This window comes from Mixophyes fleayi, chromosome 3, assembly GCF_038048845.1.
Source record: "Mixophyes fleayi isolate aMixFle1 chromosome 3, aMixFle1.hap1, whole genome shotgun sequence".
In the NCBI taxonomy this organism is placed as follows: Eukaryota; Metazoa; Chordata; class Amphibia; order Anura; family Limnodynastidae; genus Mixophyes; species Mixophyes fleayi.
Window position 1 is genome coordinate 140558199 of NC_134404.1, and position 17707 is coordinate 140575905.

Consider the following 17707-nt stretch of genomic DNA (forward strand, 5'->3'; position numbering starts at 1 on the left):
GATGTTTTTTACTTTAGCACAAGGGAAATTGCTGAAGCTGGGTGATATGAGGGGGCAGTGTGGTGGAAAAAGCCGAAAACAGAATATGAATTGTTCCCATCAAAGGTCCCTTGTCACTGGTGCTTGACACACTTTGAGGCCTTCATGAAAAGGGAAGATTATTTAAAATGACAGACCGCACAACTCATATATATGACAAATACACAACAATTGTTTCTTACAATAGTAGTTAGATTGAAAAAATGCACATGCTTTTTTGCATTCCACTTTTTAAACGTGTGCTTTCACAATTCACCATTGTCCACTTCTGAACAGGCACAGCATTATGGAATTCAATTCATGACCTAAAATATGCGTAATTGAATGTTTACATTTTTTATGACCGGTTTAAAGCATCATGCTGAGCAAAGAGGAAGTAACAAAATGATTTGACATTTTTTATAAATATTTATATATATATCAGCTCATCAGTCTACATAACAATGATCTACATAATATAATTGAATTGTCTATACTTAACTAAATATGTCTATCATGCTCCCTTTCACTCCACATCTGCAGGTCCCCATGTTAACAGGGTGGTTCTTTTCTAACTTAGCAGACAGAGGTTTAATGACAAACTTGCAGACTTGCTCTGCAGAAATGAACTATATGGATTGGTGATCATTGAGTTCATATAGTTATTGAGCTAGATCTCTTAGAGAAGCTCTAATATGTTTTCTGATTACAGACAGTAGATTTACAAGTTTCCCAAGTCTAGATAATTTTGTCTCAATACCTATGTTTTTACTCAACAGTTTTTGATAATGAGTTAACATTTCATGCACTTGCTGATGATGAGGAGGAGGAGGAAGGAGAAAAATTTGATTTTGATAGTTGTGATGATGTTCCAGAAGCTGACCGACAACAACTTCAACTGGCTGGGGACGATCTCATTGACCTAGGACTTAATCTCCCTGATCCTCCTGGTGAGTTCTAGTCTATTGTCTAATGTAAAGTGTAATACATATTATAAGTAGCAAGTGAATTGTAGACAATTAAATCAGTAGTTCTCTGGTTATTTGTAAAGTATGGTGATAACAATTCTGATGTCCATCCACAACAGTTCCTTGCTTTTTCTTTTTAGCAGCCAAAATAAATTCTATCTCCTGAACTGGTCCATTCTGCTCTTTTGTGTATAAATTACTATTTATCACTATTAATGGTTTATTCATTTATTTTATCAGCAATACAGAAAAGCACAAAAAGTCAAGGTATATATAAAACAAATCACTCACCAACAAATAGAGCCAAGGCAGACCGAGGCAAGCTGAGACAAGCAATTGTAGTTTAAGCGCCTTCCTTGTTGAGTACTATATTATGCAGCATGTTATAACATAATAAACTGTGTATGCCTTACAGAAACATTTTCAGCTTTTTATACCATGTTGAATAGCATGGATGTGCTTGATAAAGATATGGGTAGAGGCTCTTGATTGTGGCTAAATAGGTAGAGTGTAGATGGATTTATTTTTTAGGTTTTTAGCATTACACCTCTGTTAGTCAGTAAAATAACAAAATAATCAGCTGGCAAAGATTTATTAATGGTTACGGAGAGAGTATGGGCATTTTTATTCAAGTTTACTTGATTGCTTATATAGCTCATTAGTTTTCTAGAAGCTCTAACTGGTATGTCTTGTTTGTTATTGTAGAATTAGACCAGTTAGTAGAAGGCGCATATGAAGCCTCATCCCAAGATTTGACAACACACAATGATTTGAGTACAGCGCCAAAAAAAGTGAACCCTTATTCTGTGATTGACATTGGACCTTTTCAAGATGGGGAATCCTCCATATCTCAAGAGCCTCACTCTGCGGATGACAACACCAGCCCCTGGGTGCCAAGTGGTTATGCTGTTCCTGTGCCATGCGGGTATGCTGTTCCCTCTAACTTACCCTTGCTCCTGCCAGCATATTCTACACCAGTCATAATTCGCCACATATCTGTTGATGAACAAGGTAATTTAGATTTTCAATGTTTGCACATAATATTTTGAGGTAGTATGTCATAACTGTTCCAGATTTTTTAAATGTTTAGTTTTGCATCACTTGCTGTCAGTATCTTGCACTGTGGGACAAAGGACATGGAGTATATGATATTCAGAGTACAATTGCCTCTCACATCCTGCTGCATATTACTGAGAGTAACAGGAATGTGTGGGTTGCAGGGAGGGCAGTTTCTCCCCACGCCATTCATGATATTAATTATTGGAACTGGGGCTTCCTTCAGTGACTCTGCAGTGCATAGTATATCGCACCCATGTGGCTGTTTACTGTCACTGGCCCATATGAACAGTCACATAGCATATTTCATTATAAGGCATTAGGGGAGCGTATAGTCATAGATATGATTATCCTGGGGAGGGTTCAGATACTGAACCATCATGGTTAGCTCCCTCTGTCTTTACTCACATAATAGCTTATTATTGTAGACATAAGTGGTTCTGCTGTACCTCTGGCTTGTTACTTCTGCTTGCCCTCTGGCCACAAGTTTGTAGTCATCCACAACTCAAGTGTGTGCTGTGGCATGAAGGGTTATGAAACCCTGTTTCACAATGGTCTATTTGACCGATTCATTGTTAGGCTGGGCTCACACTACAGTGTTTTGGAGTCAATCAAACGATAAACGACCACTTGTCCCGATATTAGTGTGTTCGCTGAAAACAATGAAAGATTATCGTTCCAATGCACATCGTATCGTTTTATTAGATTTTAAAACCTGACTAAAAATGTCGTTCAATGATGGAACGATGTTGTTCCAATTCTGCAACGTGTATGTACTCAGGACCAGCAGTGTCCATAGATCTCTATGGAGTGTGCAAAGTCAGGATCTTGTCAGCCTATGATTATGACAGATGAAGAGCACAGATCTGAAGGTAAATCGTGTAAAACGTGTATAGTGTGTACACATGAATCGACATGCTGATTGGGACTTTTTATTTTTTTTTAATCAATGGTAAAATCGTTAAAGATGTCGCACTGGGAGACATTTTCTGTAGTGTGTACCCAGCCTTAGTTATGCCCTTGCTCAGCTTTGTTTATTCTGTGTTTTGTAAACATATGGGCAATTGCATCCCTGACCATAAATTACTTTCCACTATGGAAGGAACCTTTGTTAATACTGAATCTGTTTATTTTTCTGGTAATAGAATCTGTGACTGTTATACAGTTTTATTCCAATTTATCCTGAACATATAGTGAGATAATAAGTATGGTGAGACATTGTTATCAGTCAAGTGGTCTTAACTGTTTTCAGAACCAATGTATGTGAATTAGATTTGTAAATCATTGTTCTGTCTTAAATTAATAACACGCTTCCTTTTCTTATATAGTAACTTTACTGTTGTCTACAAGTTAATATTTTATTGCCACAATATAATTAATAACAAATTGGGATGTGCACAATATGTTAATAATAGACACAGTGGTCAAAGTGGGGGATTATATACTGGTATATTACTTCCGCCACTAATCCTACTGCCTGTAGTTGTAAAACTATCAAAATTCATTGATTTATATTTTCCATACTGCCACTTCTAAATATCCACTTCGGCCACTGATTAGACATTTATAACAAATAATAGAAAAGTTAGCACTCTAATACTTTCCAAAGTGAAGAAGATCACGGTGAACCACCATAACTTGCAAGGTGACCTTTGATTTTGGTCTTGACCTACCGGACATGAACCCGTATTATAAACAGTTTTACGGTGGCAGCAACAAAAAATGGCAGTAGTAAATACAGCTTTTGAGAGGTCAATAATGACATGTACCAGTAAACAGCTTTTAAGTATGACAGATGTGAAACAAAACACTTTTACACCAGCCTTTGTTGCTGTATAGTTTTCCTAATATTTGTGTTCTCTGTTTTCAGGAGTTCAGGAGGAAGTGCCAAATCCTCACTTTCAATATGTAACAGATAACCATCACACAAGGTATGTAATCAGTAGTAGAACATTTTATCCTTTTTCCCACTATACAGTCACAACACACCACTATATAAATGTTTATTAAAGGATAGCTCATACTTACCTACTTTCTTCAGCTCCCTTCCGGGAGCCAGCCAGTGGAGGGGGGCGTGAAGGGGCGGGGTGGCCGAAATCGCGTCATTTCGGCCCCGCCCCCTGTGACGTCATGACGCAAATTGCGTCATTTGACAGCGGGGGCGGGGCCAAACGCCGCGATTCACCGGGAATCGCGGCGTTTGGGATCTAATTCTGCCCACTTCACTAGGAAGTGGGGCACTTCCTAGTGAAGTGGGCAGAATTCGGGAGATTGCCACACTCGCCCGGGAGTCCGGGAGACTCTCACAAAATGCGGGAGTCTCCCGGACATTCCGGGAGAGTTGGCAAGTATGGGATAGCTCCACCCAAAATTTAGTTTTAGGTCTAGTTCACTGACTTAACATGGGAATTCTGATTAGGAGGTTTACAGGGGAGCGGCGTAGTCACCTGCTAATCCTGTGGTAGGCATTTAAGTGGTATGAGTATAGAACAGAGCTGCGTGTGATCACTGTTGACGTCTGGGGCCCTGTCCTACGCTTTGCATGATGCATACCAAGTAAGTAAACTTTTGTTTTTTATTATAACTCTTTCAGACGGAACTGAAGCCAGCAAAATATATTTATGACATTCTGGAGAGGAGGATGAACTGTGTTGTCTTAATATCCTTGGCTGTCAGGACAGCTCTAATTAATAAGAAAACCATAAGATGCCATATTTCTGTGAAAGGCATTGACTAATCAATTCATCGGTCTCTTAGTACAATTCGTTAGTAACTGTTACTTGTTTTCTCCCAGTTATACACCAGCCTTTTAAAAAGGAAAGCAGAACTTTAGAAGAGCTTTAGTATCATTTTCACATTTCTTGCTCTCCATATATACAGGACAATACAACCTTCGTTAAGATCAGTAGCTCCAAATCAACAATGGCTGGCATTCAGTTTAGTCCCACCGTAATTGTATGTTTTTGTTTAGACAATATCAGACAAGGGCCACCTAGTGGCTAAATGTTATGATTGCCATTTATGTGCATTAACTTTCCAATAAAATATCTTGACATGTTGGCGTCTTTATTAACCTCAACAAAATGTCTAAACACATCTTGTTTATATCTGGTATGTGCCTGACATCTTCCGCATCCTGCCGCTGCCTCCTCTCATTGGCTTAATGTTATTGGTGGACAACAAGCTGTCTGCCTGAAAAATTAATGAGTCAGCTGTGGAGATGTCTGCTGTTTTGGTTGGAATTATGCTTTAACCATTACACGTACATAGACATATACAGGGCCACCAAGAGGAATTTTGGCCCCCAAACAGCAACTTCTTTGGGCCGTTCCATAGCCGCCAAATGGGGTGTGGCCAAGTCAGGTTGGTGGCTTCTCCCACTACACAGGCAGCCACGCCCCCCTCTCTTGGCGCCCCTGTGATATGTAAGGTTAACTACTTCATAAAAGGATAAATCTGTGATTGATGTATACCAAGTCTGGGCATATCATTCAGACTGAGCAGAAATGTAATGCATATGTAGTTCTTTTCCTCTTTCAGTAATGAAAGAATGCTCATTTTAAGACCTTGGGCCTGATTCATTAAGGATCTTAAATGAAGAGGATCCTTATTTCAGTCTCCTGGACAAAACCATGTTACAATGGAAGGGGTGCAAATGAGTGTTCTGTTTTGCACATAAGTTAAATACTGACTGTTTTTCATTGAACACAAAAATACTTGATAGTTTATTTGTACACTGAAATTTAAAGTTGATATGTGTGTGTTACATGAAAAACAGTCAGTATTTAACTTATGTGCAAAACAAAACACTCATTTGCATCCCTTCCATTGTAACATGGTTTTGTCCAGGAGACTGAAATAAGGATCCTCTTCATTTAAGATCCTTAATGAATCAGGCCCCTTTTGTTGGAACATGAAAATACATAATATGAACAAAATGTATAGGCTTAAAGCAGTGAGTTATTGAATAATACTTTTATGACTGTATTCTACTATTGTGTTGCATTGATACATGGTTGATTTTGTTTATAGTGAAGATTTCCAGCCCTTCAAAGAAGAGGATGTGTTGGCCAAATGGGTTTCAGATCCAGCAAATACGGAATGGATGGAGAGTAAATATGTTTCTTTTCCCGTATCCATTTTTTTTTTGCTTTTGCTTATTACCTCATTTATCCTTGCTTGCTTTTTCTGACATTTTGTCTGTTCCTTATATCACAGTATGTTCCCATATCCTCCTGTGGCTCCCATTTATTTTAAAAAGGATTTTTTCAGTCGATTAGAAGCCATTCATAAATTATTTTCCAATTAATATCAGTAAGACAATTGAATGAGTCTGTTCTTGTATTCATTATCTTGGTGTAACAGGAATCTTACAAATACAAAATTATACATTTCTAGTGACATAACTACAACAACCAAGACACACAGATGTTTTCTATTATTATTATTATCTTTACTTTATAAGGTGCCACAAAGGGTCTGCAGTGCCGTACATGACATACAGAAAACAGTGACCCATGACACAACATGATACAGAAAGAAAAAAAAAATGAACAAAAATATATACACAGGCACAGGTAACATGGTAATGCAAATCAAATTATTACTGGGAAAATGAGTGAAAGTGATGGTAGAAATCAGCGAGATGTAGCCTGAAGCTTAAGAAAATAGGGCTAGGGAAGCAGGCCAAGAGGCACAGAAGGTGATGGAATAGTAGATGGACCACACAAGGAAAGAGGGCCCTGCTCCAGAGAGCTTACATCCTAAAGGGAAGGGGGAGACACAAATAGGGTGACACTAACTGGGGGAGAGAGCCGGGACAAGGGAGTTAGGAGGAGGTTGTAATCCTTACAACCTTTCTTGAGTCTCGCTAATCTAACAGAGTACAGTAATTAGTAATAACTTGGTCCTAAAGCAAATTGGAGCACCCATTCCCCCAAAGGTCTGTTCAGTAACTCTCCAACATCCAGGACAAGGATAGTGATTATTGCATTTTTTCTTACATACCAAATTAAAGCAGATAGTAAGAATTATTCCCAGTATTCTGATAATTTCCTTTTGTATTAATTAAATGCACAGTTAAGGGGTAGTAAATGACGCTTTGATCACATACACTATATAGACAAAAGTATTTGGACATTTCACCATTACACCAACAGGGACTGTAATGTTATTGTATTCAAATGGAGTTGGTCCCCTTTTGCAGTAATAACATCTTCCACTCTTCTTGGAAGGCTTTCCACAAGATGTTGGAGTGTTTCTATCGGAATTTTGTCCATTCATTCTGTAGAGCATTTATGACTGAGGCACTGATGTTGGATGAGAAGGCCTGGTGCGCATTCTCTGTTCCAGTTCATCTCAAACGTGTTTGATGGGGTTGAGGTCAGGGCTCTGCGCTGGCCAGTCAAGTTCTTTCACACCAAACTCATCAAACCATATCTTTGTAGTCCTTACTTTGTGCACTGGGGCACAGTCATGTTGGAATAGAAAAGGGCCTTCCCCAAACTGTTACCACAAAGTTGGGAGCATAGCATTGTCCAAAATGACTTGGTATGCTGAAGCATTAAGATTTTCCTTCACTGGAAATAAGGGGCCTAGCCCAAACTCTAAAAAACAGCCCCATGCCATTATCCTTTCTCCACCAAACACAGTTGGCATAATGAAGTCAGGCAGGTAACGTTCTCCCGGCATTCCCCAAACCCAGACTCACCCATCTGACTGCCAAACAGAGAAGTGTGATTAGTCACTCCACAGAACACGTTTCCACTGCTCCACAGTCCAGTGTCGGTGTGCTTTACACCACTCCATCCCACGCTTGGCATTGGTCTTGGTGATGTGAGCCTTGCATGCAGCTGCTCAGCCATGGAAACTCATTCCATTAAGCTCCCGCCTCACAGTTTTTGTGCTTACATTAATGCCAACTCTTCAGCTATAGAACTAGTAGAGCATTTTCGACTTTGTGCCTGTGCCTGTGATTTTACGTGGTCTTCCGCTTCATGGCTGAATTGCTGTTGTTCCTAAACACTTCCACTTCTAATAACACTTACAGTTGACTGTGGAATATCCGGCAGAGGAAATTTCACGAACCTTCTTATTGCAAAGGTGGCATCCTATCACAGTACCACGATTGAAGATACTGACCTTACTGTGGCTAAATACTTTTGTCCATATAGTGTATCTTCAGCCACTACAGCAGTATAATGGGGTTGATGTTGTCTTTTATATCATCTATATTGCACCTGACATCCATCTTTTGTCTTTTTCCTACTTTTCCACTTAACACTGCTCATTTCATATACTATCTGTATTCTAACAGAAACATTACAGCATTCTGTGCATAGCAGCAACACACAAACATGTCATCTACCCAAACTTGTGTAACTACAAACAGAAGGCCTGATTAATTAAGGAATGTAAAGTGAGCGCAATTTGTGTTTTTTAGAAACGGAGAGAAAATGTAAGCAGGTACGGCCATATACTACAAGAAGAGGATCTCAAGAATCTTTTTTAGTTGCATATATATGTATGTAGAAGTACGCTCTGCCTATATGGCACTTGCTGTATGCAGACAGGCACACTTGTTAATAATATAATGATTAATATAAATACTTCTTCCATAGAAATACACATATTAGGATGTCAGGATGTTTTTAATGCCTACAGCACATAAAATGCATTTTTACAGTTGCTTTTGATTACAAACACATGTTATAGCATGCATAGGTAACCGTCATCACTATCACTCAGCACTTACCTGCCCTGTAGCTGGTACTTCACGTACCGCAGTGATGCCCAGAGCTTGGATCTGACGGATGTGTGTACACTCAACCTTGACGGATTTGTATACACTCACCCTTGGTGTGCCCTTACTGTACATTGTCTACATGCACATGCCCCTTCCCTCCTCCTGTTCCGCCCTTGAAGTTGTAGGCTGTAGGAAGTAGTATCCTTTGCTTGGAAGATGATTTTGATTAGAGATGGGCGGGCTCGGTTCCCCGAGATCCGAGTTCATCTGAATTTCGCCTATCCGAGTACCGAGACGAGCACGCTCGGTACTCTCCCGCCCATTCGGAATCGAAATCGAGGCAAAACGTCATCGTGACGTATTCGTATATCTGATCTCGGTTCTCGCGAGATTTGAAAAGCATAAATACCAGCCTCCACAGCAATCCATCGCCATTTGACAGAGGGAGAGAGCAGGGTTAGGTCACAGGCTATATCAGCGCAGGGACAGAGCAATAATTGAACACATTATTGTTTCTATTCTAGACAAATCTAATATTAATACCAATTGTTACAGCAGTAAAAGGAGGATAGAGGAGGGTTCTTTTCAATTTCTGGCACTCCAAGTGCTTTTGGGGTGTCCCTTATTCCCCATTCTTTTGCAGTAATTTTTCTGGCTGTCAAAAGTCATATTTGTCAGCAGTATAAAAAATAATATTTAGCACGACAAGTGCTTTTGGGGTGTCCCAAATTCCCCAGTGTTTTACTGTAATTTTTCTTGCTGTCAAAAGTCATATTTGTCAGCAGTATAAAAAATAATATTTAGCACGACAAGTGCTTTTGGGGTGTCCCAAATTCCCCAGTGTTTTACTGTAATTTTTCTTGCTGTCAAAAGTCATATTTGTCAGCAGTATAAAAAACTATTTTTAGCACTACAAGTGCTTTTGGGGTGTCCCATATTCCCCAGTGTTTTATTGTAATTTTTCTGGCTGTCAAAAGTCATATTTGTCAGCAGTATTTAAAACATTATTTAGCACTACAAGTGCTTTGGCCTCATTAAAATGGATTCAAAGCAGTCCACATATGAGCAGAATCAGCAACCAGGTTCTGTCACCCGTCCTGATGGTAGTGTTCCCAGTACGTCATCTCGGAGAGGCGATGTCAAACTACATAGTCTTTTGAAATCAGGCAAAAAAACACACACCCAAAAAAAATGTACCCTGTTGAAGCGAAAAAGAAGTGTAACTGTGGAAAAGTTAACTGGCGATAAAAAAAAAATTGCCAACATGCCATTCTACACACGCAGTGGCAAAGAGAGAATGAGGCCTTCGGCTTTCTCTATTAGTGACAGATCCAAAAATGTTACCGAGCCTTCATCTTGTACGGTCACTCGTGACCAAGCAAGACCAAGTACTTTGGAGTCTACAAGTGGTCAACAACTACTGTTACGCGTCAAAGCCGAGCTGAAAGATAACAGTAAGGCATTAGAGGATAATGTATGCTCTGAATCAGAAATGACACCAATCCCTGTGGAGAGTCCATCCAACAGTGGGATGTCTAATCGTGAGCATTCTGTTAGTGTACCCATAAAGAAGGGGCCTTTCAGCAGTTCTGCTGATGTGTGCCTGAACAGCCCGAGTGTAGCCAGTGATACACAAATTGGGGATGCCACTTTAGAATGATTGATGAGGATGAGGTTGTTTGTGTAAGTCCTGCACCAGTGGCAGCAGTTCTGGCACGTGACAAGAAAAAAGCCATTGTCATGCCTGGCCATAAAACAAAAAAATCCACTCCTTATGGGTAGAATTATTTCTACCCCAATCCAGACAACAATTGTATAGCCATTTGTAGTGTATGTCAAGCCACAGTCAGTCGAGGGAGGGACCTTAATCATCTTGGATCCTCGTCTATGTTACGCCATTTGATGAGAGTTCATGGCAAAGTGTTGGAAAAAGCTGAAAGTTCTTCCAAAAAAATTACAAGCACTTAATCATCAGCTAGGACCCTCCGCTCACCGACATCCCGACGGCTACAAAATACACCCACCACACCATCCTCATCAATATCTTCAGTAGTGCTCGGAGTTAGCCCTGCATCCCACTTATTAAGGCTGGATGACTCCTGCACTATTATTGATTCCTCTGAAGAAAGCGTTAGTCCCACTGCAGCTGCTGTTGCTGCTGCTGGGGGTGAATCGTCAGCCCAGAGAAAGGCCAAGAAAAAGAGCAGTTCTGCATTTCAACAATTAACTGTGAAACAATCATTTGCTAGGTAAAGCAAATATGACAGCAGTCACCCAGTCGCCAAGCGAATCACAGACGCCATGGCTGCCATGTTAGTGTTAGATCTGCATCCAATATCCACAATAAACGCAGCTGGTTTTTCACAGTTAATTGAGGTTTTGTGTCCGCATTACAGAATTCCATCGCGACACCAATTTTCCCGTAAAGCTATTCCACAACTATACCAAAAAGTGTGTACAAATGTAGAGATTGCGCTGAAAAATGCCATTCTGCCCACTGTCCACTTAACCACAGATATGTGGACAAGTGGAAGTGGTCAAACCAAAGACTATATGACTGTGACAGCCCACTGGGTTGGTCATTCACCTTCACCAGCAGGAACAGCAACAGGATGTACACAACTACGTAACATTTGTCACAGGCAGGCCACTCTTTGTATCACCGGCTTCACTAACAGGCATACAGTTGACAATTTGTTACGCAAACTGAGAGATGTGATTGATACATGGCTTATACCACTTGGACTCTCCCCAGGATATGTCATTTCTGATAACGCCAACAATATAGTGGGAGCATTACAGCTGGGTGATTTCCATCACATTCCCTGTTTTGCTCACACCATCAACTTGGTGGTGCAGAGCTTCCTACGAAATAACCGTGAGGTGCAGGAGATGCTTTCGGTGGCCCGTAAGATTTCAGGCATTCTGCCACAGCATGTAGGAGATTGCAGCAGCTCCAAGAGCAGTTTAACTTGCCCTGCCACCAACTTAAGCAAGAGGTGGTAACTAGGTGGAATTCCACCCTGTGCATGCTTCAGAGGATGGAGGAACAGCGCAAAGCCATCCAAGCATATTGTACAAGCCATGACATTGGGAAAGGAGGGGGGATGTATTTCACTCTTGCACAGTGGGGAATCCTTTCAGTGCTGTGCAAGGTGCTGAAACCATTTGAAGTTGTGACGTGTGAAGTGAGTGCAGATTCTGCTAGTTTGAGCCAAGTCATTCCTTTAATTAGACTATTGGAAAAGCAGCTTGAGAAACTGAAGGAGGAGATGAAAGCATGCATTTCCGCAAAGTATGTTGGCCTTGTCGATCAAGTACTAAATTCGCTTCACAATGATCCTCGAGTTATTAAGATGTTGAACTCGGATCAGTACGTTTTGGCCACTGTGCTTGATCCAAGGTTTAAGACCTACATTGAGTCTTTGCTTCAAAATGAACGAGATGTGAACTTTTGCAAGGAGCTATTACTCAGCAAGTTGTCCGCTGAACTGGGCCTTGGCTTGACGACGTGTCCTCCTTCAGTTCCTCAAGCAGCTGCTGCTCGTAAAAAATTGAATTTTCAAAAAAGAAGTAGGGAAGACACAGAGGGCTGACCAGAACAGTTTAACATGTGGGCTGGTTTGAAGGATTTTTCAAAAAAAATTGTTACCTTGCCCATAACTCCATCCAATATGAGTATTAACATGCAAAGGATGGTGGAGGATTACTTTCAAGGAGAAATTGATATGGAAATATCAGACAGTCCCTTTCCTTACTGTGAAGAAAAACAGGCAATTTGGAAACCCATGTACAAACTTGCTTTGCAATACTTAAGCTGCCCACCCTCCAGTGCGTACTCTGAACGAGTGTTCAGCACAGCAGGGAACTTAGTCAGTGATCGCCATAGAAGGTTACTTCCCAAAAATGTGGAGAAAATGATGTTTATAAAAATGAACTACATCTTCCACGAGGAAGGCCTTCACCATCCAAGACATCCAAGCATTGACTGTTCTCTAATGGCGGATTCAAGCAGCGATGAATTGATAGTCTGTGATGATGACGTACACACTAATGAGGGTGAGGATGAAGCTGAAGATGATGACGATAACATATTTTTAAAACTTTCTATTTAAGTGTAGGGTGCAATCTACCCCAAAGAGGAAAGGGACTTGGGGCATTTCCATATCACGTACCATCTTGAAAGGCTGCTGTTTGGGCAATTTCTCCTTAAAGGTAGGGTTTCATACACAGAGTGACCCCAAACTGGCTTTGTCCATTTAATATTGTACAGTCTATAACGGCTGAATTTTTTGGTTATACAAGTGGAGGGAGGCCTAGAGAGACAGAAAACAAACTGGCTTTCTCCATTTCAATTAATATTGTACAGTCTATAACGGCTGAATTTTTGAGTATTTTCTACAATTGGAGGGGGGCCTAGAGAGACAGAAACCAAACTGCCTTTGTCCATTTCTTTACATATTTAACTAGAAGTGTAGGGTGTAATATACATCCAAAGACGATGGCTGCATTGTCAATATGCATAGATGGAGAGGAAGACAATCTGGTTTGTGTGTAGAATTTATGAAGGCCTACCAGGAATTAAACTGTTTTTTTGATCATTTATTAGCTTTACAACTACATTACTTATCCAAGAAACAGGTGGAGCACTAAATTTGGTTCTTTTATGACCAAAAACATTGATTTTTCAACAAAATAGCAAAACAAAACCAAACAAAACCAAAACACGCATTGCGGTTTGGCAAAACCAAAACAATGGTAATCCAGATCAAAAACACGGGGGTAAGTGAGCATCTCTAATTTTGATGCACTTGTGTTCACTGGTGTGTAGTCAGTTTCTGCACATGCGTAGAGCAATTTTACGCAAAATACGGCACATCGGCATTTAATGTTTATTTCTTTACATGCATGTTCTTGATGCAGTTATTAAAAATATCTCAACATTTTCATTAGTATTTATGGATGTTTGACATTTTTTTTTTAGACCCAGATGAAGTTATTTATGATGATGTTCCAAGAGAAAATTCAGATTCAGCTACAGGTATGTTTTTTTTTTTTTTACAATGTTCTATAAGACAGATTTGTTAATTAGGTGACTATGTTTTAAGGAAAAGAAACAATTAAATAATGTATATATATCAGGGATAACCTGATTATTTTAATTAAGTGTATAGCTTCTTCTAAGTTGTGATGTAGAAACAAAACTTTTTATAGAGTTATGTCTTGTGCAGCAAACAAAGTAAATTTCTTATTTGATTTAGCAGTTTATTCTAAAAATATAATACTAAAATACCACTTCTATTCAAGGGTAATGTCTTGGCAGCTTGACATTATAACATCATGCACATGTAACAGTCTTTTCTAGCAATAACACTGATACTGACAGCTGGTCTATGCTGTACTCTAAGTAACCTTGTTTTTCAGGGAAAGAGAAGTTTGCAGGTCATTGGTACTTTGTCCCAGTATTAACTCTCTGTTCCTGACAGTGTAACAAGTCTGATTTTTAGTTTTGTGTTTGCAATAGCAATAAACTTTAAGTGAAGGGAAAATATGTGTTAATGTAATTAGACAGAGTATATCGGAAGCTGTTGTAAATCTTAAGGTGTACTCAGAGCTCACTGTGTTTTAGAGAATAGTCTGATGTCGTTGCCATCCTTCAGTGTTATTTGGGCTGTTTACAACATAGGCTAAAGGAGTTGGTACCATACATCAAAGTCATCATGCTCGTTCCCTGTTGCTTTTAGTAAGACGCTGTCTAATCGATCCTCTGGTTTAAACAAGTAAACTGACTGCATCATGCCAATACATTATTTTGTTTTAGATCCTGATGAAATGATCTATGACGATGTGGAACACGGTGAAGATGGCGGGAACAGCTCATTGGATTACGGCTGGAGTTCTAGTGAGTTTGAAAGTTATGAAGAGCACAGTGACTCAGAGTTGAAACATGGCGTCCCCAACTCCTTCCTCCGAGGGAACAACAAGAGACATGTAAGTCTGTTCAAATAGATTTTTATTTCACAGTCTATATTACTACACTATATTTTTGATCTTTGATTTTTAACTATGTCATTTCAAATTTAAGTCTGTGTAAACTAACTTTTGGTAAAATTTAGTTTATGTTGTACATTTTTTAATTGCGCCTTGTATTCTACTTTATTGCAAGTGGAGCAGATTCAAAATGGTCTGTGTTAATTCATTCCCTCACACATCCACATGTATGTGCACACGCCTGTAGCATTGTGGTGGCTACATGGGACCTAGGCACCAAATGAAGTATATGTTGTAAACATTTATATAAGTGGTGAGACTATCAATCCATAACATCCAGCCCTTATTACTAATCTCTGGGCACTTCTGACTAAGATATGTCGCATTATAGACTGGTGGTACATAAGTAATATGGACTATCCATTGTTTTCCATACAATGGCTATCTCGCTTTTAGCATAAGAGCAAGTACCCAAGCAATATCCTGTCTGCCCTTATAGGGACAGTGTTATTCCTCAAGCCAAATAGCATTTTCAGCTGGTAAATAGATATTGGCATGTTTAAAACGAAAGAAACAAAATCAGCTATCAACTTGCAGAATCTAGAGATGTTAGATTCTACATTTGCAAGAGCCGAGCCACCTGTAACCAGCTGGTCTTTGCAAGGTTTCCAGGCCAGCACAGCTGGGCCAAAGATATTAAAACAGAGTCCACACTTTTAAAAGATATTTGAGACTAAGATTGGAGATTGCCTGATAGATACAAAAGTAAATTTCGATGGCAACTTAATTAGTCTCACTTTAACTATAGTCCTCAGTGGGAGGGAGAACCATACAGAATATCTGCCAGCAAATGTTGTAACAACTAAAAGAAAGTTAATGGACAAGTATTCCTAGGGGTTCTGGTAAATTTGGACACCAAGGTGCCTACCCACTGAAAAGAGTATCCTCAAAAGATCTTTCTGACCATGGTCCACTGGTTATATCAGCATATCATCTGCATACAGGGATACCCTCCCCTCCAAGTCACCACTTACGGGCCTGAAAAGATTCAGATACACAGTGGTTCTAGGGCCACTGAAAAAGGAGCCAAGGAGAGAGGGAATCCTAACTACATACCCTATTACAGAGAAAACCCCCAGATTCTGCATGTGATGGTGGGGATATACAATAGCTCTACCTAGCTGGTACATTTAAAAGTGATAATAGCCCTGACAAGGTTGTCCCAAAGAAATGGCAATTTGGCAGCTTTACACTTTGTCTCCGTCTAATACAGCAATAACGCTACAGCCCAAGTTTGAATGTTTGAATCTTTAAAATAGATTTTGTATATTAATGCAGGATAAACCCAGATGAGTCTTGCTGTATTAGTTGCTTGATAAGCATGTTCAGGTAACTGGCTAAAACTTTTGATAAAACGTTTGTGTCTAAATGAATAAGGGAGTTTGGCCAGACGCAGAGTGATTCAAGTCCTTGGCAGGTTAAAGCGTTAACACTATGAGTGCTGTTGCCATAGAAGAGGAAATAACTTCCTTATCTACAGCATTATTAAGCAATGAGAAGAGTTTGGCAGATTTGTCTGAATTATATAATTGGTAATACTCTATAGACATTGTAGCATCCATAATATCTTTCTTGAACATGATATTAAAATAAAGGAGAATCGTTTCAAACTCAGTCAAGCTGGGAAAATCAAGAAGAGAATCTTAGACGAAATATATATATATATATTATTTATAATATTTTACAAAACAATTTTCAATCCTCAAATATTCTATACTAGGACACCCAGTAAGGGCTTACAGCAACAAGCAATATAATACCGGGCACTAAAGGACCATTATACGGTGCCTAATTTATCTGCAGTTTCACTATTAAACTGGTACTGGGCCTGTTATCATTTGTAACAAGGAATGAAAAATAGAAAATCTAGAAGAGCACTGATAAATAAATTATTTATTAAAAAAAAGAAATTATAAATAAGAATTAATAAAAAAAATAATATGTATTTACTAAAAATAATCTCATAAATGCTCAGCATGGCAAAAAATTCATTTCATCCATACATACATAGCATGAAAGATTACACAATAGTGTTTGTCCTTCACAATCAACACCGTGCTGCCCACAATATATATATATATATATATATATATATATATATATATATATATATATATATATGGTGACTTTTATACTTTTGAGCGTCATTTTAATTTAGTGTATTCTAGTATGGACTGTATTGTTGTAAATATTGCCTTTCTACTTACTTTATCATTTCCACCTCTTTCATTATTTAAGATGGGCAGTTATATATTGATGTTTATGTTTTGATCACTGCTTTCTGAGGCCAACAAAGGGTTTAATAGGCCAAGAATTTGTTTCACAGAAAAATAAAATCATGTTCTAAGAGATAAATAACAGTGAAATGTTCTCTCTGTGATACAAGGTTAGGCCTTTGGGCCAATGTACTATTGTTAATGAAGATTAGTCAGTGTACTAAATGTAGCACCGAAATGGTATTGTGGCCTCATACCCACAGTCACACGGGACACAGGAGAGGAAGCAGTGACTATCCTGCAGGGTGACATAATTAATGGCATTTCAGAGTTGCCTCCTGTATATTTTACCGTAATAACATGTTCACATAATCCTGAGCGAAAGTGTTGTTATAACAGATCTGTATGTGCTCCATATGTCACATCCTGCCAGTCCTCCCCTCTTAATTGTTTATACAATTGTTTGAAAACTGTCTCCTTAATGGAGCTGAGTATGTGTTTGTATAATGCATGATGAGACTCCATTGGATAATAGGGAAGTAAATCTTTTTGCTCACTTTTGCTTACCGTAATACCTGGAAGTGTCTGCAGGCACACAGTATGTGAGGCACTGGCAGGATTTTGCGTTGAATTTAATTCACCACCATGTACCA

General features: G+C 39.2%; 1 protein-coding gene across 4 annotated transcripts in view; it reads left to right on the forward strand.

Annotated features, from left to right (window-relative positions):
* Positions 1-17707, forward strand: part of ARHGEF10 (Rho guanine nucleotide exchange factor 10) — a 123692-nt gene that overhangs the window by 20360 nt on the left and 85625 nt on the right. For 3 of the 4 annotated variants that reach the window (XM_075202477.1, XM_075202473.1, XM_075202475.1), the window contains exons 3-8: positions 798-968; positions 1692-1997; positions 3913-3973; positions 6075-6154; positions 13772-13828; positions 14609-14778. In XM_075202477.1, the coding sequence (XP_075058578.1) occupies positions 798-968; positions 1692-1997; positions 3913-3973; positions 6075-6154; positions 13772-13828; positions 14609-14778 (845 nt within the window). The remainder of the gene's footprint in view (positions 1-797; positions 969-1691; positions 1998-3912; positions 3974-6074; positions 6155-13771; positions 13829-14608; positions 14779-17707) is intronic. The other variant, XM_075202474.1, reaches the window with a different exon arrangement.